Source organism: Leuresthes tenuis, unplaced genomic scaffold (genome assembly GCF_036924035.1).
Source record: "Leuresthes tenuis unplaced genomic scaffold, fLeuTen1.0.hap1 SCAF_17, whole genome shotgun sequence".
In the NCBI taxonomy this organism is placed as follows: domain Eukaryota; kingdom Metazoa; phylum Chordata; class Actinopteri; order Atheriniformes; family Atherinopsidae; genus Leuresthes; species Leuresthes tenuis.
In genome coordinates, this window is record NW_027325371.1 from 32,440,835 (window position 1) to 32,467,774 (window position 26,940).

At 37.6% G+C, this 26,940-nt stretch overlaps 1 protein-coding gene across 2 annotated transcripts in view; it reads left to right on the forward strand.

Moving 5' to 3' along the window:
- The first annotated feature begins 2,657 nt into the window (after positions 1 to 2,657).
- The window catches only part of LOC140274015 (carbonic anhydrase-related protein 10-like), a 136,410-nt gene continuing 112,127 nt past the window's right edge, over positions 2,658 to 26,940 (forward strand). Inside the window, exons 1-2 of one of the 2 annotated variants that reach the window (XM_072369698.1) lie at positions 2,658 to 3,080; positions 6,302 to 6,379. In XM_072369698.1, the coding sequence (XP_072225799.1) occupies positions 3,020 to 3,080; positions 6,302 to 6,379 (139 nt within the window). In that variant the 5' untranslated portion in view covers positions 2,658 to 3,019. The remainder of the gene's footprint in view (positions 3,081 to 6,301; positions 6,380 to 26,940) is intronic. The other variant, XM_072369699.1, reaches the window with a different exon arrangement.

Below are 26,940 nucleotides of genomic sequence, written 5' to 3' on the forward strand. Positions count from 1 at the left end.
GAAAAGAAAGGTTTTTAACCTGGATTTAAAAATGTCTATAACTGTGACTTTGTTTGTACAGCTCACAGTGAATCTGAAGATTTGTTTTCCTCCACTTACGTTCAGCTTTCCTGCATTCTCTTTTCAGGTTTTTGACCGTAGTGGTGTTTCTCCATGGTATTTTCTGTTTGCTCAAGGTGCTCTTGATTCTTATTGGTGCAACAGCTTCCATTACATTTAAAATGTTTAAGTTGAAATGATCCAGCAGTCTGTCAACCAACTCTGCGCTCATTGTTGGTAACATAGCTATGGCCTCCCTGAACTGAGCACTTGTTCTCTCATTAATGTACCTCTTCTTAACTGAGAAGCTGGTTGTTTGAACATTCTGAGTGATCAATAAATCAAATAAAATACAGAAATGGTCAGACAAGGCCAAATCAATAACCACAACAGAAGAAATATCAACACCTTTAGACATGACCAGGTCCAGAGTGTGACCTCGAAGGTGGGTCGGTTCTGTTACATGTTGCCACAAACCAAACATGTCCAGCACAGAAGAAAATTCTTTGGCATTACCATCCATCATATTATCTATGTGAATGTTAAAATACCCGGTCCAGATAAAATGGTTAAAATCAGTCGAAATAACAGACAATAATTCAGAAAATTCATCAATAAAACTTGCACAGTATCCTGGAGATCTGTAAATAATTAAGAACAGAATTGTAGGAGCACTCTTTAAAATAAAACTAAGATATTCAAAAGAAGTAAAATCACCGAATGAGATCTCTTTACACTGAAATGTATCTTTGAATAAGGCAGCTTCTTCCCCACCTTTCCTCCCATTCTGGCATTTATCCATTGAACTAAAATTTGGGGGTGCTGTTTCATTAAGAATACTAGCACTTGTGCTCTCTGTTAACCATGTTTCTGTCAGAAAAAGAAAATCTAAATTGTGTGAAATTATGAAGTCATTAACTAACAGTGACTTATTGGACAGATATCTAATATTAAGTAGAGCAAGCTTTGTGGAGTTTACACTGGTCTCTGTTGTATTCTGAGTTGTACGTGGTACCATTAACAGATTAGATAGATTCACCCAGCAAGTTCACTGTTTTCTATTCCTTCTTTTACTAACTAATACAGGAATTCTACTGGGTCCCAGCTTGTTCTCAGAACAGCTGTCAGTAGTAAGACTACTATAGCAGGGATATTGAACGCATCATGACATGTTATCTTTGTTTTGAACTCTGCTGCTGCTCCTTGAACATCCTTTTATACTATACTAGTTCTTCATCAACATGAAATAATTCAACTAAAGCTAAAATGTTTTTCTTAATTTGTAAGTCCTAGTGGATAAAAGCATTACATGTATGTGTAAATTTAGACACAGCACTATAATTATAGGGAAAAATGTTGGTCTGGTTTGAGAGGATAAAAAGCCACAGTGAGTGAAGTATTGAAACACAACTTGTTCCGTAAATTTAGGTACTGTTGTTTCCTGAACCAAGCACGCAACCCAGAATCATGTGCTGATGTCCACAGAACGTTCAGCCAAACAGGAAAACAAAACCCTGTTTCTAAACACAGTTTTAGAAATTTTGCTGAAATTAATTTATTATTTGTATACAGAGCTGGCCCATAACTCAAGGAAGAAGCTTGTATGTCAGGCAGTTTTGCTTGTAGTTTGGAAAGAACAACCCCTGGAGAAGCTGGAGTCACTGAGCAAATGAGCAATCACTAAACTCAACTAACCAAGCCCACGTGATGAGTAACCCACACTAAAATAAGTGGCAATTCAGTTTAAGTGAAGTACACTTTTCATGAATTAACAAAAATATTTCTTTAGGTATTGTTTCGAAATTTTTTTCAAAATTAATAAATAAACAATTTACTACAAAAACAGAGAGTGAAATATTGTTAAGTTTGAAAAATAGTTTTGAACTTGCTGTTAGAGAATATCAACAGACCCGGAAGAAAAAGTTGGAAGCTTTTATTTTCGTTACTTGTGATGTCTACAGTGTCGAAAATAAAATGGGTGTGGATTAAGACTGTATATACCGTTTAGCATTCTATTGACCGTTTAATGATTATTAATTAAAATTTTCACTCTTTCACATTTCTTGCAGTACCATGTTACACCCTGCCATACGGTTTGAATGGAGTAACCCAAAGCAGACACAAGAGGTCGTGCTACCTCCATATGGGATATTTAGAAAGAGTTTATTTAGGTCAGTGTAGCCAAACAATTGCCATGGCCATCTTCATGCAAGCCGCTGCATCCACAGTGGGTTGCTGTTAGATCGTGTCATCCTCTTTCGGGGAAGAAAATGAGTCATATATGATTTCTCTATTGTATGGAGTAATACAGACGAGCTGTTCTTTCATGGTGAATTCGAGGTTTAAATAAAATTTTAGTTAAGGTAAATATGTATGGTTTAAGTTTTCTTTGTGCAGATTTTGACTTTATTTCACTCTTACGCACTTTGATTTGCCAAAAAGTATCAAATGCAACCTCATCTAGTTTTTCCATTCCTAGACTTTTATGTATCTTCATCTTTAAAAAAAAATTGTTGCATTCTCCTTTGGACTGCAAACAGAGCCCAGGCATCATATCGCATCTTGAACACGTTGTGTCTGTCAGTCTGTTCGCTCCCTGTGCGCTTTGCGTCGACAGTTCCCTCCACCGCAGTCGAGCGCAGCGCCACAGACATGCAACCATTCCTGAGAGAAGAACATGAATCACGAACGGATAACACAGCTGACGTTTTCTAAGGGTAGATGCAATAAGAGAAAGATTTATTACAAACATTTGTGAAAAAACAAAATGCCTGGGCAACAAACCGACAAGTGAAGGAGGACGGTGCTGTGGAAACGGATCTCTTCTGCGAAGGTTCCAACCATCTCGGCGTTCCACAGAAGGATAGACACGGTGATAACGAGAAGATAAGAAGGAGGGAAAATGCTCAAAGTTTGGTCGTGTAGTGTACAAGTGCGAGCTCACAACAGCTGAAGAAAATGAGCAGGACTTAAACGAAGAATGCATGTCTTTTGGGATTTATCAGTGATTTTGCAAACATATATAATCTGCACTTCGTCAGGTAAGGTGGCAAACTCCATTCCTTACACATTACATTACAAAAACAGTGAAAATTAGATGCTTTTTCGGATAATATCTATGGAAATGATCACGCAAGACAGGGTGGGACGCTTAACAGATAAAGAGATATTAAGCTTTAAAAGAATGACTGAGAGTGTTATATAAATCGGGTAAATTACCTCCTCTTCATTTCTATTTGATCAGGCTTTTTACAGACATACCGTGATGCCACATCAGTCAAACTGGTAATACTTAACGCTGAAACAACTGACTGCATGCAGAGCTAACACATCACAACCCAGCACTTTGATCATACTCATACACATAGACTACATATGAATAAGAGTAGCTTACAACACCCGTCGCTTATACAGTAGTTAAAAAAAACACTGTTGGTGTGTCAAAGCCCTCATACAGCACGGTCCTGTGAAAGAGGTAATATACCCACCAAGATACCCACAACAGGATGAGTCAAGACTTCCTACTCATCACCACTCAAGGTGCCAACTGCAGTGTGGACTGCTGATTTTCACATTTTTACACTAATTTGCACATAAGAAAAGTAACTATGTCTTTGTCTGTTATAGTGAGTGTAGTTGAGACAGCCTACTGTCACTCATGTGATTGATATACATAATATTTACATATAAAATAAATCTTAAACTCAGATATTTAGCTTTCCTTTTCTAAAAGGCAGGAATTTAAAAAAAGGGGAAGGTTAAAAAACAGCATAAGGAGCCTGACCTTTTTACACAAGTCTGAAAGAAGTTCCAAAAATTCAGCCTATTCATCTGTACATAGTCAGAATAAATGGACATAAGCAAATATACAGCATTTTCTCAAGGCTGAGTGGTTCTCATCTTGAGAATGAAACATTCCTTATGTGGTGAAGTATTATTTATCAATTACTATTGTACCCAATGTTAGGGGGGAAAAGTCCACAAAACATCTTTGTAATTTGTTTTTTACACCTGACGTCCAACAGTATGTCACTTACTGTGGCATAAGGTACATGTGCATTGTGGCATGTGTTGCTGCTTGTCACAGTTGGAACATTCCCTGACAAAGATCAAACAGTTTTAGCCATTATACCTTTGTACAGCTAGTTGTCTGTGAGTCATATCACTGATTGGTTCAGAAGCTAATCAAGTTTCTGTAATTGTCTAATTTGATTTGTTCCCTGACATGCACATGGATAACTGCACACAACTGTTACAACTATTTTATGTAGCTGTCACAGTTCGTAATCTATTGAATATTGTCCTCAAACCCAAATTTCTTTTTTATTCTGGGATGCAAACATTTGCATATCATTTTACAAAACTTGAATAGAATATAAACTTTGGATAGAGATCCAAAGTTCCACTGCTTTCCAAGTTGTAGGAATTTTATTTGACATTCTGGCTTCATTTTTAGTAAATGTATTTTTTTTTAGGTTGAGTTATTAAAAAGTAATTGGTTAGGTTGAGGTGTAAAGATGTCACTGGTTAGAGATGGGCTTTAAAAAGTACTTGATCAGGGTTAAGAATGGCTGATGAGTCCCTTCTGAAAAAAGTTTCAAAATTCATGTCCATCAGCACAAATACACTGATTTTCCTCTTATGACAGTTTCACATCTTTCCATAAAACTGATCAGTTCTCCATACATGTTCCTGATAAATTTACAGACCATACACTTGTGTACTCACTGATGTGGAAAGTATGAATTATCTACATAAGCCTATTAATTGACATATTTAGGGAAAATTTTTCTTTAATTTCAAGCCTCACCTAATGACTACATCGAAATCTTAAATCCGTGGAAGTCATCATAATTTTGTTTATGGATCTAACTGTTCTTTAATTTGCTTCTCTATTTGTCTTAATTGTTTTCCTAGTTATATTTTTGTAGGTGTGAAGTAATGGTAGCTGGATCATGTGAATAAATTTCCACATATTCTAACCACTTCACAAGTGTAAAATGCTCAACATGCTCAGCAGACACTAGAACACATTGACATTTCTGTATTACATTACAATAAAGCATTGTTTGGTTGCAGTTAAGCTTTATTATTTCTATATCTTTAGTGTACATTTAATTTATCGTGGAACAGACATGGCATGTAACATTGCTCCTGTTTGTCTCTGAAAGCAGTAATAAGCACAGTTTACAAGACCTACTCTTTCTTAGCATGTTACAATGCAATTAGGGCTGCATGATATAAGGAAAATCTTTTGGTATATAATATTTTGAAAATTGCAACAATGATGGACATTGCAATATACACTTAAACATATGGTGCTAATATTGGGGCTGCATTTCACTTCTTCATAAGTGCATGATGGTTGCTTACAGAATATGAATGAAAGCAAAAACTTCCTGTCAGTGAAATACAACCTTTATTGTTTTTCCTATTTTAAGTCAAAGTGGGATTCCAGACAGGGAGTCCCAAAATGTTCTTTTGTGCGATAGCTAAATATCAGAAATACTTACGGCCAATTAAAGCTTTTCCAGAGTGTCTTTCTTCTCTAATAAAATCCTGATAAAATCCTCCAGCGTTTTCTAACAACTTAAAGACAATATCTGTGAAGGGAATTTGGCTATACTTACATGTACGATGATCCTCCGAAGAAAAAACTAGAAGCAGCATCATTTTTAGACATACTCAATAGTGTAGCAGTGTAGCATGGAATGGAGCACATGGAGCACATACAGTGTAGCACACACACAACAGTGTAACACATACTATTAATAACTAATTTCCACTCCTGATCATGTTTTCTGTGAAAGGACAGCGCCCAATTAAAGAGCCAATTTCAGCTATTATCATAGCGCAACTGAACTATGGATCCTGTAACCATACGGGAGGTTTCTTGTCTGATTCCTTTTGTGACATTATTACTTTTTCTTTTAAATAACAAATCCAAAAAAATCCAAAATCCAATTTAATGATGAATTTGACATATAATACAATGTTGACTAGTATTTCTTTTTCTGTATGCACTTAAAATATTTCTCTTATCACTTCTTTCAGATTTCTTATTTTTGCCAGTGTATTTAAATAAGAGCTGGTATATCAAAGAAAATTCTACACACTTTCAAGGAGCATGTAAAAAAATATATAAATGCCAGTGTTTCATTTACTAATCAACTTCTCTCTCTCTCTCTCTCTCTCTCTCTCTCTCCCTATCTATCTCTCGTTCTTCTGATCTTTTTCTCTCTTTATTTTGTCTGTTTCTCAGCAGCTCAGCCTATTACATCAAAGCTTGATGAGGGTTGGTGGGCATATAAGGATGTTGTCCAGGGAAGCTTTGTTCCAGGTAACAGACCTGTACTTATCTCATACAAAACAGCATGAATGCTGTTTGCAATGCATAAATTCATGCATTACTGGATTACTGTTTTCGAGTTTGTATTGTTTTGGGATTTATTTTTGGTTAATTTTTATAGTTTAGTAAAAAGTGTAAAATTCCTTTGAGGTATTTATGCCTTTTCTGAAAAGAGTTAAGACATATAAAGCCAGATGAATACAGCTTTCACAAAAGAGTTCTTGTTTACCAAACATGTTATACTCACAAGAACGATCAGCTTTTCTTTTTTCTAGAAGATAAGCAAGTTAATGCCAGCTGATATAAAATAACTCAAATTTGCCTAGTTTAAACAAACAAAAGCCCTGTCTTCATTTTTCTTACCTATATGGCCTCGATTACTTATTTTGAATGTGCTGTCTTTCTTGAAGTTTTGTTTCTGGCCATCGACAAACACAAACAACTTGATTTTTTTTTTTTACAGGCATATGCATTATAGGTCTCTGCCACCTACTCATAGCCTAGTGCACATTTTTAATAAAGCTTAATTTCAACTATTTGCTTAAAATTAAGTGGACAGTAGGATTTTGTGCACATAAACCCACTGTGCTGCTGGCCTGCAAAAGAGCTAGCAAACATGGTAGTCAAAACCAGGGATGGCAGTGAAGCTAACTAGGTAGCATTAGCTTGTGAACAGTAATAGCTTGTGAAAAGCTCTTAACCACAATAAGGGGCCGTAATAACATTGAATATACAGTCTTTAATAAAGAAATAATGAGTTCAGTGGTCATTATTCATGTAAAACTATACAATAGGCTTGGGAAATATTTTTCCTAAGGCTAAAAAGCACTAACTAGCAAGCTATCATCAACAACCAGTGAACACTCGTCCTCATGCTCTCTGCTGCGTGTGTCCTTCTGAATGAACTGTTGAGTAGATATTGTGTGTAGCCATTGGAGGGAAATTACTTTGTCTCTGAACATGAGCACATAATCATCCAATATCAAAATTACATCAGGGGCCGCAGTAACAAAGTTTGAAGGTGATGTAGATGAGGGACAGATCCATTCAACATTACACTTTTACTGTCACATGATATTAAATTAACTTCAGCCAAGGTAACAGATTAGCTTAAACACTGCAATGGATGCAATGCTTTGTGCCTGTGGCTTTTGAAATGACTTTTAAATCAGCTGGGTTTAATTTAGAGATGGACTTTCGTAAAAGTTCAAGAGAAATATTTTAAAATGAAAAGCTTCCTGTTATAGAATTAAGTAGTGCCTATATTTGATCAGAAGGATGACAAACTACCTATTTTGTGTAGATGCAAAAAGCAAGTCCACGTAGTATAAATTTCAAATATCAAAGATAATGCAACTTTCATGGTTGATTTTAGGTCAAAGCTAGAGTTAGGCTAGTAGTTGTGAAAGTAAGTCCTCCAGAAATGAAAATATGGCAGTTTAAAGTTTGAGTTCATATTAATTAGGTCCTGTGGGAATTTTATCCTGACTGCACACTAACCAATGGGGACTGGTGTCATTGTGGGGACAAAAAATGAGATCTTCAGAGACACAGGCTACTTTAAGGTAAAGGCTAAAATTACTCTTAGTTGGTAGTAGAGTAAGGCATTCAATATTTATTCTAAAGTTTAAGGATGGTTGCAAGGGAACAAATTAGATCAATGAGATTTGGGAATGAGGTAGCAACACAGGAGGGTGTAGGCTATATTTTTTTTAGCATAAGGGCCTTCTGGGAAATTTGACTGTGTGTATGCTTGTCACATTAGTGAGAGGTGCTTGACTTTGACTGTAGTTTTTCATCCCCCATCTACTTTTACACTGCACCTTTCTCCAAAGTTTGTGCTTTTTCAGCATATAAGCTTCAAGCAGTTTTTTTCAGTGGAAATACAGTCAGCAAAAAAAACAAAAAAAAGAAAGCATTTAAAACTCAGGTCACTGTCATCTAGTGCTCATATTTGCTGTAATCACCCTCTTGGTCACATGAGATGCAGGCTACTGGCTGCGATAAAAGTACAAAGCTGTGGGGGATTTCTTTTAGGAGCTAAATGGTGAGATCGGAGTCTGCCTCAGCAGAAACAGAAATTGCTATCTATCAGAGTGAGATTACTGTGAGATGGGCCTCTACGGTTTGTGATGATCACAAATGACTGCAACTTCCATTACACTTTGTTGTAACCACTAAGGTTCTCAGGATGATAGATGAGAACAGGCAGAAAGGAAGGAATCTGGCAGTGCTGTTTGGGTTCGCCCAAGAGCCATCTTTATGACAGTGTAAAAAATAAAACTAATTATAACACAACAAAACAATGTACAGTATGCACAACAGATGGCACATAACAATAGACTATTTGGCAGGAAGAAATGGCAGCAGGCATTTCTAGTGGTCTGCACTTTTTTTCACAGATTGATTCAACCTGAAATGCGTAACCTGCCAAACTTTAAACCATTTTTTTTTGCATCTTCTTGATAGTTCAGAAATAATGTGGAAATTTGACAGAAATATATTGTGTTCCATTTGATGAATGTTTTTCTTTATCTTATTGCCCTATAGCTATAGTTGCATCACTGGGCAAATTAGATATTGCAGAATTTTAAAAAGTAATAATCCAATGTTTAATTTACTCATTATTAAAAATGTTAAATGAAATTAATTCTATATAGTCTAAATATTTGATAAATTATTGTTTTTTTTATGTTTTGTTTACCTGTTTTGTGTCTTGTGGAAGGTTGGCTACCAACTTAGTTCGGAACACTTTAGATAGACATGTTGTTTTTAATTAGACAGAGAACTTGCACATACAAATACTCGTATTTGCTTGTATATGTTGCATTGCATTCAGTCATTTTGAAAAAGATCTTCATCACACTTAGTCTTGTCAATTGGATTAAGGGAAAAAGTACTTTATAAAACCCAAAAGGGAAATTCTACTTTTCCTGTACAGTTTTTTTTTCTTCTGATGAACTCATAATTCATCATGAACTTGTCGCTGTGTATGGCTATTTGGTGCAAGCTACAATCTACTCTGTCCCTTCTTGTAGACAGCCTCAGTGCTGCATTTCCACTTCAGTCCGTTGTCCAAGTGAACACCGGGGTATCTGTTGTCCTCCACCACCTCCACCTGTTTACCCAAATTGAGAATGGTGTTTGGCATATTCTTGAGAATAAACAGCCATGTATTGATTTAACATGTGCTAAAGACATTCATCAAGTTTTGTTTTCCTTAAAAATAAAAAAAGATGAGCTCCTGCCATTTATCTGCCTGCCCTTCTGTCTTTCTTTACGGCAGGCTGTAAGGGCCGTCAGGTTCATGCTTTAGTTGTACAGCTCTTATGTATATTTGATCTTATCTGTGTCTGGTTGTCTCCCTGTCTCTTTTCATCTTCTCCCTGCCCCTTGCCTTTATTCTTTCTCATCTCCTCTGCCCTTTTTTCCTTCCCCTCCTCCATTCCAGTTTTCCCCGAATATTTGTGGCTTGTTCACTTTTCTTTACTCCTTCCATCTGTTTTCTCCCCATTTTTCTCTGGCATCTTGTCATTTCATCCCGAGTCTCTCATCCCCCTCCACTCTCTCTTCATTATCTATCGTTTCCCCTTTCTATCTCTCAGTTCTTTCCAGCTTACTCTGTATTCCGGACGGGTGATATTGCTATCATTCAGTTGAATTTGTTTTCCCTGTGAGGCTCTTTTTGAGCCTCAGAGGAATTCTTCTAACTTTCAAGAGCTGCTAGATGCTCCAGCTTCCAGCTATAACTATCATGGGTTGCTATTTATTTATTTGTTTATCTATCATTCAAACAGTATACCTCTGTGACTAGAGAGAATGTTGGGAGTGCTAAAGTGTAACCCCCCCCCCTAAAAAATATGATATAAAAGAGGCCAATTAAAGCTGTCCAGGATTCACAAAATATTGACTTGAGCGTTTACATCTCCATTCATTGTGAGAAATTCTCACAAATTAGCAAAAACTTAGCCACAACGTCACAAACATTCAGCTTTTGTCACAAATCCCTCGTGTTATATTTGCTTCCTTTAGCAATTTTTGAGGTGCTACTAATAATGTCTCTGCAGAACTGTGTAAACCTGTAGTTTCTTTAAAGGCACTTGACGCTCTCGCCATAATTTTGACCCCCATCTTGAAATACAAAAAAAACATGGTTACAGCATGGTGTGAAACACTAATTCCACCTTGCCTAAATGTCAGTATATCTCTACGTGCTGCTACACTTGATCTTCTTTTCTATGTGATGTGGTTCCAGGTCTGGAAAAAAAAGAGTCTCTTAGTGTTATGTGTGGAGGGTCCGGGCTGTGAGGATTATGACTGTTTTATCAGTGAGGCCAGAGTGAGCAGGAGAGGAGGGGGGTCGCAGTCTTATTCAATGAATCATTTGAATGTAAGCAGTTATCTCCTGGAAGTTTTCAGTCCTTTGAATATATGGCTATACAGCTGAAGGCCTCACCCAGAGTCCTGTTTCTGAATGTTTACAGGCCCCCCTAAATACTGTGCAGACTTTTTTGATGACCTCAGTGAACTGCTGTCTATGATCTGTGTTGATTTTGACTGTGTAATTATTGTTGGTGATTTTAACCAGTTTCAGTTTTTTTTTTTATTTATATAATGCCAAATTACAGCAATTGTCATCTCAAGGCACTTAAATAATATAGTCCAATTCAAGCCAATTGTAATTCAATTAATTGTAATCATAATCCAATCAAATACAATTAATTAATTTGAAAATAATCCAATTCATTCATAGAGCCAATTCAAAAACAATATCCTAGCTAAGGAAACCAACAGATTGCACCAAAACTTGTCTTCAGTCCAATGTCACGTCCTGAGCGTGCCTGTGGCGACTGTGGAAAGGAACGACTCCCTTTTAACAGGAAGAAACCTCTGGCAGAACCAGACTCAGGAAGGGTGGCCATCCGCCTCGACCAGCTGGGGTTTGAGAAGACAGAAAAGAGGGGGGGGAAACACCATAACACCATTCAAAGGATATCTGTTGGAACAGGGAAACACAAGTTAATAACCACAATAATGTCACATGTACATAATATCATTTGAGAAATTAAACAGGGGGGAAAAAAGAGCAAAGTGAGGAAAGGTGTGACAGATGAGGTCCCCCAGCAGTCTAAGCCTATAGCAGCTTAACTATGGGATGTTTCAGGATTACCTGAGCCATCCCTAACTATAAGCTTCATCAAAAAGGAAAGTTTTAAGCCTAATCTTAAAAGTGGAAAGGGTGTCTGCTTCCCGGACATTTATTCCACAAGAGAGGAGCCTGATAACTGAAGGCTCTGCCTCCCATTTTACTTTTAGAAACTCTGGGAACCACAAGTAAACCTGCAGTTTGGGAGCGAAGTGATTTGTAAGGAAAATATCTTACAATGAGATCTTTCAGATATGATGGAGCTCGGTCATTAAGAGCTTTATATGTGAGGAGAAGAATCTTAAATTCTATTCTGAATTTAACAGGGAGCCAATGAAGAGAAGCTAAAACTGGAGAAACATGATCTCTCCTGTTAGTTCTCATCAGAACTCTGGCTGCAGCATTTTGGATCAGCTGGAGGCTTTTCAGAGAATATGTGGGACAGCCCAATAATAAGGAATTACAGTAGTTCAATCTTGAAGTAACAAATGCATGAACCAGTTTCTCTGCATCACCCTGAGACAGGATGTTCCTGATTTTAGCAATATTACGAAGGTGAAAGAAGGCAGTCCTAGAAACCAGTTTTATATGTGCGTCAAATGATAAATTCTGGTCAAAAATAACTACAAGGTTCCTCACTGTAGAACTAGAAGTCAAGGAAATAACAGGCTATAACTATAACTGTATAACTAGACCTGAAGCACTCAGGTCCAATGATAACAACTTCAGTTTTGTCTGAATTTAAAAGCAGACAGTTCTGAGTCATCCAGGTCTTTATGTCTTTAAGACATGCTTGTAGTCTGACCAACCTATTGGTTTCATCTGGTTTCATAGATAAGTACAGCTGAGTATCATCAACATAGCAATGGAAATTTATGCCATGCTGTCTGATAATGTTACCTAATGGAAGCATGTATAAAGTAAAAAGAATTGGTCCAAGCACAGAACCCTGAGGAACTCCATGACTTACTCCGATGTGTGAGGAAGATTCTTCATTTACAAGAACAAACTGGAATCTATCAGATAAATATGACTTAAACCAGCCTAATGCAGTTCCTTTAATCCCAATAACATGTTCAAGTCAGAATGCTGTGATCGATCGTATCAAATGCAGCACTGAGATCCAACAGGACAAGCACAGACACAAGTCCACTATCAGAGGCTAAGAGGAGATCATTGGTAACTTTCACCAGTGCTGTTTCTGTGCTATGATGCACTCTGAATCCTGACTGAAACTCTTCAAACAGATTATTTCTATGTAAATGATCACAAAGTTGAGCTGCAACTATTTTTTTCAAGAACTTTAGACAAAAAATGGAGATTGGTCCATAGGTCGATAATTAGCCAACACTTCTGAATCAAGAGTAGGTTCAGGAGTGAAGGTTTAATTACAGCAACCTTAAAAGTCTGAGGTACATATCCTGTCAACAAAGACAGATTGATCAAATCCAATATGGAAGTGTCAATTAAGGAGAAAACCTCCTTGAACAGTCTGGTTGGGATTGGGTCCATATGGACAACCCTCAGGACAAAGGGACTAAAGACCTGAGTAACACTCTGGACGACTTTCGGCATGTAACAGAGCCCACGCACAATAGGGGGCACACTCTAGACTTACTGATCTCTAAGGGTCTGAGCATTTTAAAGATTACTGTGTCTGATGTGGCCCTGTCTGACCGTTCCTATGTTTTCTTTGAGAGTACGATTTCAGTGCACACAAATGTCTCAACAGCAGTGATCTGAAAACAGTGTATAACTGAAAACAGTAGTGAGACATTTAACCAGGTATTCTCTTTAACACCTGCCTGTCCAGGAGTTCAGTCAGTGAGCTCGTTAGTAGCTTCAATGCTAAAATTTGAAATATTATGGATACTATTGCTCCCATTAAGGTGAAGGTTATCTCTGGAAGGAAGACGTCTCCATGGCGAAATTTCACACTGGTGAAAAATGGGAAAAGAGAGTGTTGGAAAGCTGAGCGCAGATGGAAAAAAAACAAATCTCCAGGTTCATTATGACATTTGTAAAGAGAAACTTCACTCTTATAATTTACAACTGAGGAATGCAAGGATGTCCTACTTCTCTGACACCATCACCAAAAACAGTCATAGTGCTCGGGCCTTATTTGCTACAGTTGACAGCTAACAAACCCTCCTGTGTCAGTGGCAACTGAACTTCATTCCACCATGACCTGCAATGAGTTTGCCAAAGTCCAAAATATTAGACAAACAGTGGGTACATCTTATGGACTTGTACTTGTATAGCGCTTTTCTAGTCTAACTGACCACTCAAAGCACTTCTAACACTACATGCCACATTCACAGCACGTTTTAAGATACTACACATAACTATGTTTTTTCTAATCATTCTTACACACATTCATACCCCAATGGATACATCGGGAGGCAACGTGGGGTTCAGTGTCCTGCCCATGGACGCTTTGACATGTAGCCCAGAGTCGAACCACCAACCTTCTGATTGGTGGGCAACTGCTCTTCCTCCTGAGCTACAGCCACCCCCTCATAGGACATATGTCCTGTGTCATATGTACTGTGACATATGTACTGTGTCCACCGAAAACCGGTTTAAGCACTATGACACTGTTTCAACCCATTAACAGTAAAGACCTGGAGGACACCTTGTGTCAGCTGAACTCCTCCTCTTGCTGTTTAGACATACTGCCAACAGGTTTTTTTCAAAGGGGTCTCAAAGATTTTGGAGTCAGACCTGTTACTGATCGTGAACTTAATGTCCAGACCCACTAAAAACAGCTGTAATTAAACCTCTGCTGAAAAAGGACAATCTTGCCAAGACGCAAATGAACAACTGCAGGCCCATCTCAAATCTCCCATTTTTAAGTAAGATCATTGAAAAAGCAGTTTTTCAACAGCTTAATTACTTTTTAACACAAAATAACTGCTTTGATACCTTCCAGTCGAGTTTTAGACGGAACCACAGCACTGAGACTGCTCTGACCAAAGTGTTTAATGAGATATGTCTGAATACAGACAGTAGAAAAATGTCAGTCTAAGTTTTATTGGATCTCAGTGCTGCTTTTGATATTTTTGACCACAATATATTACTCAAGCGACTGGAGAACTGGGCGAGTCTTTCCGGAACTGTACTAAACTGGTTCAAAATATACTTAGAGAACAGGAAGTACTTTGTTTCAATAGGTAACTTTTTATCTGAGCAGACAAGAATCACATGTGGAGTTCCCCACAGTTCCATCCTGGGACCTCTTCTATTTAACATCTACATGCTCCCACTGGCACAGATTATATATATAAAAAAAAAAAAACTACCATAGCTATACAGATGACACGCATATATATATTACAATGTCACCAGGAGACCGAGGCCCTGTACAGTCCCTTGGTAAATGCATTGAGGAGATTAATGACTGGATGTGCCACTTTCTCCAGCTAAACAAAACTGAGGTAATTGTCTTTGGAGCCAAAGAGAAACAATTGCTGGTCACCACAGAGCTTCAATCTGTGCACCTAAAAACTACCAACCAGGCCAGAAATCTGGGTGGAGTGATGGACTTAGACCTAAATTTGGAAAAACACATTAAGGCAATAACAAAGTCACCCTGCTATCATCTTAAGAATATATCAAGGTTAAAAGGTCATAGCAGGACCTCGAAAAACTATTCCATGCATTCATCTTTTGTAGGCATGATTATTGTAATAGCATCTTTACAAGTCTACCTAAAAAAACAGTTAGACAACTGCAACTCATTCAGAACTCAGCTGCTCAAGTCTTCACTAAGACCAAAAAACTAGACCACACCAGTCCAGCTCTGAGGTCTCTCTGCCTGTCCATCAGAGAATCGACTTTAAAGTTCTGATGCTGGTCTATAAAGCTCTGAATGGTCAAGGACCAAAATACATCAGTGACCTCCTGACCCAGTATGAACCTTCCAGACCCCTCAGGTCATCTGGATCCGTTTTTTTTATCAGTTCCCATAGTCAGAACCAGATATGGAGAAGCTGCTTTCAGCTTCTATGCTCCACATGTCTGGAACAAACTCCCAGAAAGCCTCAGATCAGCTGAAACACTCAGTGTATTTAAGTCCAGGTTGAAGACACACCTATTTTCAGCTGCATTTGAATAAAGCTCCATTTAAGCTTGAGTTTCAAAACGCAATCATATTTTAACTACTGATTTTATCTTTCATATATATAATTTTATTATATTTTTATTGAATCTTATCTTTATTGTTCTGATTTTATCTGTCTTTTTGTTTAGATTTTAAATCATGCTTTTTATTTCTACTGTTTTAAATGTCTCTGTAAAGCACTTTGAATCATCTTGTCATTGAATTGTGCTATAGGTACAAATAAACTTGCCTTGCCTTGCTGTGCCGAGTGTTACACTCCTGTTCAGACTGTCATTTATAAATATCTGCATGACAGATAACACTGTTTAACATAAACAGTTTTCAGTATATGATGATATGATGTTCACTGCTAACATTACAGAGCCTTTGTCCTCTTTAATGACAAGACGTTTTGGTCCTTTAGGACATTTTTTTTACATCAGCTGGATGGATGCCATAAGGACTTTAATTTTCTCCTGTCCGTGTGTTTTTCTAACAGAATTTCAGTGTCATGTTGATTTTTAAATGCCTCTACTTTTGAAAGTGCCTCTGTGAAGGCACCTGAACTCATGTCTTTGTAACTCAAAAAAGGGAAGAACAATAGCAATCCGCTTTTTCTTTTAAAAACTCAGTTTTGTTTCCTTGGCTTGTAGTCTTTGAAACAAACAGCACTGCAGCAATACTTCAAATGTGATCTTTTTTTGGCTGCAGACTGCTGAGATTGGATTCTGTGTTCCTTTCAAAGTTTGAGTTTCTCTCCTTTCTTGGAGCGGTGCAGCAGACTGAATAAACTGTCGAACTGCCATCCAACACACCAGTTGCCTGCCATTATTGTTGGAGATAGCATTGTGTGGGTTGCCTCTGTACCAACCTCTTAAGAGCAGTGTATCAGAAGTTAGTCTATATTTGTCTCAGCCATGCTGCACGTGGGAGCAAAATTTGAAGTTTTGAATGATAATGAATCTTTTCTTAAATAAATGTCAGATTAATTAAGTATAGTGCTGTGTTTCTACTGCCAACTCAGCAGTCCCTCTCTTCCTTTCTTCCTCTGTCTGGCTTGAATGTGTCTTCCAATTATTGGCTTCTCATTAATTTTTTCTCATCAGAAGCTAAATAAAGCAAATAAAAGAGTTTTGTGAGACCTTGAGAAAGTTCATGTAAAAGCAACACAACTTGTGTTAGTTTTGTGTGGACTGAGAGGCTGAAAGGACAGAGGAAGGAAAGCAGGAAAAAGTGTCAGGATTGGGTTCTGTGAGAAAGAAATAAAGTGAGAGCTCAAGGGCGCTGCCCTTTCCTCTTGATACATCTTTACACTAACTCGAACTGTGTGTCTCTTTGTGTGTGTTCACGATTGGCTTTAAAGTGTGAAGGGGGGTAGAAGGGAAGAGGAGGAGACAGAGCGCTCAGGGGGTTGAGTCAGTCTGCCTCTCAGCTCTGGCCAATAGCTACAGCCAGAAGGCGATTAGACTCAAGAATGAGGACATGGGAGGGGGAGAGACAGGAAAAATGAAATGCATCTTCTAATTATCTTGCAGTTTGGGTTACAGTCAGGTATTTTATGGCACTGAAATCTTCTTCGTGTGGCTTAATATATCAAGGCTGGCTGTTTAAACTTCTGGAATCTTACTGGCTGGCTTTGTAACAGCGCTTTTTAAGGGAAGAAAGCAGGACTTTTTAAGGGCTGTCATTTGACGTCTGGATTGATGTAACAACAACATGGCAATTTTGTAAGACAGTTGGAGACTGTAGTTACAGCAGTGCTTTATGCATTAAACTATTCAATGTAGTAGAACTTGTTATGAGGCTAGGCTTAACATGAATCCACCACCGACCAGTGCCTCACCAGCGCTGAGTGTGTAAATAACTTCTGTAGATTAATTCTTCTGTTTGTTCATCAGATATGAGCATAGGCATTGTTGGTCCTTGGCATACAGGGCTGCTGCCCCAATTGTTTTCTGAAGAGCTCCAGATCTCAAGACAGAAAAAATATTCAAAAATAGGAGAGAAAAAATCAACTCCTATCCTGAATATGATGTTTGTTTAAAAGTCAAGCAGGGTATCTTTTGGTTTCTTCAGGCAACTTCATAAAAGCAGCATCTGCTGCACACCATAGACTGTCTATGCACTGGGACAGAGGGAGAGAGTGAGAGTGTGTGCACAGAGAGGTGGTAACTGCTGGCATCGGGTGATAGCTTGACTGTGTTGAGGATATTAAAAGAAGGTTTCTAAGGCAAGAAAATGCAGGTGAGGCTGGATGAGTTGGAGAGGAAGTTGTATCAGCTTCTGTATTAGCAGAAGCTTCATCTGCCTAATCTGTAAGCTCAGGTTGGTGAAGAAGAAGGATCTCAATCTCGCTCAGCAGTTCGGATGCAGTTTTGGGAAAAAAAATATAGAAAATATAGATATATAAATGAGGTGAAATGACTTACAATACCTTAATAACTTACAATTAATAAACAGCTGATTATGAATAGTGTATGATCTAAAAGCATAAGTGGAGCAACGAGAGCAGAAATCATCATCACTAAAACTTATTTTAAAACACACTTTCGATTTGTGTTTAGATACTTAAAGTCTGAAAAATGATGGAATGAATTAATAGATAGCATGTTTTTTTTAGGTTCTAGCCTAATGATCGGACCAGAAATCCGAAACTGGATTAGATTTTGGTTGCTTTATCATTGCAGCCTTTTTTTGAGCAGGACCAGAGAGATGTGAGGAGAGGAGGAGCAGAGTAAATGAAGAATGTAACAGACAGATGGGATACCATGAGCTTGACAGGTGAAGAACAGGGTATCAGATGGATAAGACAACGCCAACTGTTTGTCATAATTCAAAAGCAACCCTTGATGCACAATGAGAGAAAGAACATCTGAGATATGAGTTGGTAAATTTAGGAAAATTGAAAATTGTTGGTAAATTTAGGAAAATTAAAAATCATTAGCAGCTTACAACCTAACATATGACTTTGCGATCATTGTCAATGAACAAATTTACAAGTTTTACTCCTGCTGCTGACAATAAAAATGAAAAACAGAACTCACATTCTCATGTTCTGTCTCAACTGTTATCATTTTTATTGTGAGCAGCAGTGTTGTTTTGGTTTCATGCTGTGAAGGCCAGCTAATGTGACTGACTGCTACAATTCATATACAGTTTACTCTACATATCGAAAATCATACATTCTCAAGATTTCTGGGCAGGGCTGAGTGCCAAATGTTTCACAATATCGCAGTGCTGTGAACAAACAAAATCTTTTATGAAGCCCTTCAAAGAAAAAACATTTATGCTAGTCTAAAGTTTTAGACAGTCTTCGTATTAAAAAGTGGTGTTAAGGCTAAGCAGGCTGTTGCTATGATAGAACTTTGTTTGGAAACATTGATAAGTTCTTCCTCTTTTTCTCAGGATCAGACTCCAGATCACAGAGCTCTATTTACAGCAGATTCTGACATTTTTAGCTGCAGACATCACTTGCCTGTTAGCGCAGGTGATCATGACTAATGTAAATTTTATGTAAACAGCTCATAGAACAGGCTGCTGGATGACAGAGGGCAGTCTGGTTAAAACAATGAAATATTTGTGTTTGATAAATCAGTTACTGTGTTGGATTAGGCAAACAGAGCCATAGAGTCTTGCAGTGACTTGCTGTGTCAAAGCACATAACAGATGACTCATTAGTCATCAACCAGTCATAGTCTGCAGTCACACTTAAAACTGGTTGTCTTGAGTAATCTGAAGGCAACAGAGAATACCAGATATTTAAGTATATTTCAATTTCAGTAAATTTGCTCAATTACTTGTTTTGTACTGTCATCAAAAGCTACTTTACACGAGTATCACCAATTTGGCTAAAAATAATTATTTGCTCCTGAAAATTTTTGGCAGTTTCAGTTATTTATCTTTTTTATAGATGAAGATTTTATAAGCAAATGATTAATTAATAAATTTTTCATACCTGCTCCATCCAATTCAGGGTCGCAGGGGTGGGAGGGCCAGCAGCCTATTCCAGCTGCCATTGAGCGAAAGGCAAGGTACACCCTGGACAGGTGTACATCCATTCAGGCTCACACTCTATCCAATTAACCTACTATGCATACGTTTGAACTGTAGAGGAAGCCAAAGTAGCTAGAGAGAACCAATGCAGTTATGTGGAGAACATGGGAGGGGGAACAAATTGCACACAGAAAGGCCCCAGCTGAGTGTTTGCTGTGAAGAAGGTCAGGCCTTTGGCTCCTCAGTTGGTCATGTGATCTTCCTCTTGCAGGCCATATATGCTCATCAAGACTCTCCCATTTGTAGGAAGGTGATTATGTTGCCTGGGAGTAGGTGCTTCCTTACAGTACAGGAGGAAAAGTTTGTGTGCAGCAAAAACTAGACTGTATGAGAACCAGTAATGTGTCTGATGTGGTGCTTTGTTTATTAGGGTGCTGTGCATTTCAATGAGTCTCCCACCTGTCCTTGGTGTTTGGTGATGTTGTAGAGCCCACTGGATATAAAGGAAAAGACGAAAGGTGCAAAGTTTAAAGAGACGGTATCATCTCCAGATTTCTTACGGAAGAGAAAGTAACTTATTGATATGTCACTCCCCCTGTGTGGGGGCGCAAGGCTGAATAGATTGTATGTAATCATATTGTTTATTGTGTGTGTGTGCGTGTGTGTGTGTGTGTAAGATAGAGAGAGGGAGAGAGAGAGAGGGGTTATTTCAGTGTCTGTGTGTTTTGGGTGTAATATCACAACTCAGGGTTGTTATTTGGGATACTGTAAGTAGGACACCAAGTGAGTGAGCCTATGCCTTGCTCTCTTGCTCCATCTTTTCTTTCTCCTCCACACACACACGCACACATACACTGCTCTTATCCATCTATTTTTCTCTTTGTCACTGTCATGCGTTTTCCCTATTTCTGCCTATACCCTTCTCATTCTGGCTTTATAAAATCTATGAGTTGGTGCCTCTCATGTTCTCTCTCTCTCTCTCTCTCTCTCTCTATCTCTCACACACACACACACACTTACACACAAACGCACGCACACATGATGCAGAGACTCTCAGGGCCACAAGAAAGGAAAAAAAGAGGTAAGAAATGAGAAGTAGCTAGATCAAGAGGGAAGAGGAGGAGGAGGAAACTACATTCCTCCCACGCAGCAGAGCAGATATTAGCAATTTTAGAAGGGACTAAAGGACAGAGGAACATTGAGAATGGAGGAACAGAGTAACAAAGAATTATGATTAAGTTATGATATTTATTCTCACAAATCTGGTATCATCAAATTTCCATGTTCTCTATGACGCCTGATGGCTACCTGCTATATGTCTTGCAACTGCTCACTGGAGTAACGACTTCAGAGCTAGCAGTGATTATGGCACTGTTTGTTCTTATTTAGGCTGCTTTGATGGATGAGCACAAGCTTTGGCAGACAATGTATTTGCCATAATCAAATATTCTAATAGTTTTGCGATACGGGCTTGCCATCTATGGTGTATTTGTGTATACCTTTCCTTCGTGATATGCAACTGTGAAAATCCCTACTGCCATTGGTAAATGGTTCCTACTTTTTTATAGTAAACATTTAACTTTTCTATTGAACTCCAAAGAGCTTTATTATGTGCTACTGATTTTCCTAATTACACACATATTCATACAGCATTTATGTACAGCCTTTTCTCACACGCTGAGGTGAAGTGAAACCCAGGGGCAGATCAAACCGTGGTGGGGCTGAGCACTCTCTGACCTGAGGCCATGCAGTTATTTCCATGACAAAATGCCTGCATGCCTGTTTTCAATGCAGACCCACCTGAGAGCCTGCAAGATCATGAGCATCCCTGCACACAGAGATGTCTTCAGATTGTCTGAATAGAATGTTTGATGTGTTCTTGATTTGGTGTTGAGGAACATCATTGTAAAATGATTTCTCAATAAATGGACTCAGTTTTATGCAGATTATTTAACTTCTTCTCATATTCACCTCTGAGAGACTTTTAACTAAGCTGTTACCAGTTAATTGAATTAGTTGCAACATGTTCCTCGTGCTGTTTCTTTTTAGTGCCTCTTGCTTTTGCAGCCGTTTGTTGCCTCCGTCCCAACTTCTTTGAGATATGTTGCTGTCATCAAAATTGAAAAAAATAATAATAATTTGTGTGCTGTTGTGAAAAAAATATGGGTTATTAGATTTATGAATCACTGCATTCTGTTTTTACTTACATTTTACACAGCGACCATTTTTGGAAGTGGACTTGTGGTTGGAACTCTTCCTTGTAAGTCTAGTGACTTCTAGTATTTTCCTTAAAGTGGCAGCTGGTTATGGCAATAGACATTTTGAATATGTATCGACTCACAATAAACTGTGAAATAACTATAACGTTAGATTATTATTAGGTTGATGCAGTTGCTTGAAATAAAATAAATTAAATAAATTTTTTACTTCACCACCAAATAAAGTGACAAAACATAATTGTAGTGGCTTTAACTTTATTTAATTGAGCTCAGCACTTCTATTTATGTTTGATTAGACAAATGCTCTCAATCTTTCGGTCATATCATAGAAGTCAATTTCATGGCACAAATTAACTGCACTTAACAGCTCTTTGGAGACCTACTTTTCAGAAGGTTGTTTTGACCATTTGTTTACTCCACTGTGATTGACAGGTTTCCTCCAGCCCCCCAAAAATTCAAGCAGAGATGTGAAGTGTATATAGAGTAATATGAGTAATGGCTATATAACTGCAAATAAGTATCGGTATGTACATTTGTAGGTATTTCTTCAGAAGACGCAGATACACATTTGTGGATGGTGAAATATTTGTTGATCATGGTGCACTTTGGTGGGTTACAATTAAAAGAGTGCAATAAAAACTTCAAATATGAAATCAGCCAATGTTTAAAATGATTTGAATGATAATTTTGCTACATCAAAAATCTGCACAACAAGATACATCACTCTCTCTTTACATATGACTCTAAGCCTGTTGTTGGTTGTCTTTCTGTTTGATGTGCAATAGCCTTTTTCCACAATGACTAAATGCTGTGCAAGATGAAAATGTTATTTCTACAACAATTTTCCATCATAGCCTGTTACAACAAAGGAAACAATGAAATAGAATAAGTCTAAAGCAAAATGAAAGAGCTGATATGTTGCATCTAAAAGTGTAAAACAATCACTGAGCTGAGCAATCAGTTTATATAACAGTGATATCATGTTCTTGGCTATCATGGCCATTTTTTTGTCATTTCTTTTTCAATAAAAAATCTCCTTTTCAATAAAAAATCACACTTAATGCCTCCACCATGTTTCAATAAATCTAGCTTGGTAATTATTATAAAAGTTGTCGAGAAATACAAACAAACAAATGGCTGAACTTCCCCTGGAAGTCTGTGCTCTGAAACTGCACAGACATAATTGTGAGGCTGTCTGAGTCCTTGAAGGCAGAAAAAAGTTGAAATTATTCAGCATTAGACACTTGTGGGACTCGTTTCAGTCAACGAGCATAAGTATCTAAAGGAGGAGTAATGGAATAATGGAGTAATGGTCTCATTACTCCTCTCTGAAATGGCCCTTTAGGTGCCACCTCAAAGACAATTTCCTGTCACTGATTTCAGATGCTGGAAGGGGAACCCTGGGCCAGCTGGTAGCTTGGGGTATCCACAAGAGAACAGAATTTGAATCATGTTCCAATGCTCGCAAAGCAAGTCAAAGACCACTGTGGACATTTGTTTGCTGCTACTGCATACTGCGCAGTAGTTGTGAGGTGGTGTGACATCTGGCAGCCACAAAATTGTGATGGATGGATGTTAGTCATTCACATTCTCTATTGTTTACTTTATATGTCCTTTATTTATTTTTAAAGAACACTCTGATCATTTACTATTATACTACCACAGAATTGGGAAAGTCACAAGAGAGCTTTAGAAAAGAACAGTCATGATTTAAGCAACACAGGCTGAGATGTTGACACGGAGTTCCTGTGGCCAAGCTCCAAAATACCTGTATGGCAAAATAAGGGACTTCATTGGGTTAATAACAACCCTGTAATTAACCCAATGAAGGGTACCTTATTTTGCCACATTTGTCACAGGCTGAGAAGTACTGCCTGAGGCTCCTCAAATTAAAGTTAATTAGTAAAATCAGATATATTTTGAGCTATTATTCTGCTTTGTTATTTGTATTTTAAGCTCTCAACAGATATTGATCACAGTCAAAATGCAAAAACCACTTTGATGGGAGACTGTGGTAGTATCACAAACAGCAGTGATTTTTCAGATCAGAGAAGCAACCTGCACTCAGACAGTCAGCTTTATTCTGAGTTGACACATTTGAAGGTGGCAGGGGATTTGAACCCTGGTCTCCCACATAAAAGTTGGCAATCATACCACTACACTATCCAGCCCCTCTTATCAGTACTTCCATATTGATAATAGTATACCTTGGAAATACCGTAGTTAGTTTTTTGTACACTGTGTGTGCATGAATGAGTTACCCATATAGGCACTTGTGTGATTACCTTGCACCTATAGTAATTTGTGTTTTCAATTGATATTGTGGTCAGTTCTGAAATTTTTAACTAGAGGAAATATGCAGTCCTCCTGTAAACAGTTACATTTCCATGACCAGTTATGTTTGATTCAGTTTAGCAGCTCCTCTGCACAGATGAAGTCTTGATGCAGTCATGTCTGATACGTGAGGTCATCAGGAGAATAACACACTCATTATTCCAAGTTTTAGTTCTTGCTGCAGTTGTTTTCCAGACTCTGCAGGCTGTTAGTATGAAATGAGCTACAGCTTCTCTTTGAACAATCAGCACTAACACAGCAGGACAGGATATGCTCAACTTCGCTCCCTCTTCTCTATGTTCTACTCTGAGATTGTTACTCATTTCAGTCCCATTATAAACATTGGCAGGTGGGACCATATATCTCTTAGGAGGTGTAAATATGCAATTTATATGCAAAACATACATGTATACATAAAATGACTGATCCTGACTGAAAATGAAATGATTAAACTCAACTCTTCAAAGGCTCCAAATAATCACAAATCTTAACTCTTTAATGTTTCGCTCTTCTGTTTGGTAGAGCACATTTCAGTAACTTTACTGTATCTTATAGATAAATTTTTGGAAGTAAACCCACATGAGATATCTCTACTGCTCACTTTGGATATGCAATGCTGAAAGCGAGTATATGTCATACTCCTACTTTTTCAAGTTTTGATAGTTTTACCACTCAGGTGCATCTCAAACATTTGTTAAAAAAACATTGATTCATATCCATATGATCATATTGTTCCAAGGAAGTGAGAAAAATGCAAAGAAACATTTTTCTGTTTTTCTTCTCAGTGCAGACATTAAAGAGATAATAAGTAAAATGATGGTATGGGAAGTTGCATCTGACAGAACCCCCCAAAAATGACTTAATCAAGGTTAAAGGAACCTTGTAAAAATGATCAGATTTGAATAGAATTAAGAGATGGACAAATTTGTAATCTATGATTTGTAAGATCCACCTTGTTACTTTACCTTCTTTAATCTCTAAAACAATAAAAAAAGATGGCAAAATCTACAGTATTAGCATTATTCTGAATGAATATCTGAGTCATGAGTATAATATCACACTGTGCAACAAACATGAAGTATTAAGTTTTGGGTTTGTATTAGAGATAAATGTAGTGGCCTATAATCATATTGACTGATTGTTAGCTTATTGACTCCTGTTTGCAAATAAAAAACATCAGCCAATGGCAATGGCTAATATTTATCTGGTCGGTCCTGCTACATTTACTTTGTCTTGAAACTGACAAAATTATTCTACTCAAAAATACTGTTTGTGTTGAAGCGCCTGCTGGATTCAGTATGGGCTTGTTTCAGGTGCTTTTGGGATGGCATATACATAAACTTAAATATATATATATAAAAAAAAAACACACAAAATGTTCCTTGCCAAAGTCATTTCACTTTGTTGTGCCCTCACAAGGGACTCAAATGGAGTCCTTTCTAGTGAACTCCCAACAATTGGAATCCTCCTCCTGTAATAGAATTTTCCAATTATAGCAGAACTCATAATAATGTTAGATTTAAGTCAAATACATTTATTTTCATTTAGATTTAAAGAAAAATAACTGGAAAATATATTTCCAGAAAGATAAGTGACAAAAACAATCTGTATTGGACATTAACCAAATTTTTGTTTTTTACATTAACATTAAAAGTTAAACACAAGCATCTCATAAAACATGAAAGATTTCACTATCCTATGATAGAATTATGAATATCAAATTAAATTATTTGATGAAAACTATACTTAATACAGTGAGAAATAGACAAAAAGGTCTGTGTATGGAATAAATAAGCTGCTCCCTGCAGTTTAGAGACCATTATTTAAGAATATTTATGAATATTTTACTCTAGTTTTTTTTACTTCATAGTTATTTTCAATTGTGTCACATAAGTGGTACCCTTAAAACACCCTTGTGTGTAATCACATCCCCATAATACATTGTGTAAAAACAGCCATTAACTCAGGGATGAATCTCAGATGCATAGGAAAAAAACATTTAATTCTACAATTTAGCACAAGGTCATAGTCTTGGTTTTGTTTAATAAAATAGAGAAAGAGAAAGGGGAAATCAATTCAAGCAATTCATGCATTCAGTCATGTGTTCATGCAAATTAGCCATATAATACTGGCTGATTATAAACCCAAGACTTAAAGGTGCTCTTTGTAAAAAATAAAAAATAAATGTTTGAAATGTTTAAAAGTAAACTAAAGCTATTAATGTAAATGGAAAAATCAATATCTATGATTTTGATGATGAAAACAAAAGAAAAAATTGTGTTCTATGCAGCTGATACATCTATTAATCCAATTTAGTGTTGAATGGGGGCTGGGGCCTATCTTAGCTGCCATTGAATGAGAGGCAGGGTGCACCCTGATCCGCTTGCCAGTCCATCACAGAGCCAGCACAGAGACAAACAACCATGCATGGTCATATGAACAATTCAATATGACCAATCAAACTAACGTGTTTTGGAGGGTGGGAGGAAGCCAGAGTACCCGGTAAATTACCCACACTTGCCAGAGAGAACATACAAACTTTACAGAGCAAGGCCCTCGCTGGGATTCAAACCAGAAACATGGTTGCTGTGTGGTGACAGCACTATCTATCATACCACCATACAGCCCACAGCTGAGACATTCAACTGAGAAAACCTAGGGGTGGACCAGACTTTCCTGTGTCTTGTCAGCCCTGGAGGCAACAGAAGAAGAAGAAAGGGCAGTAGCTGGCAGCAGAACACTAACAAACTGCCAACTA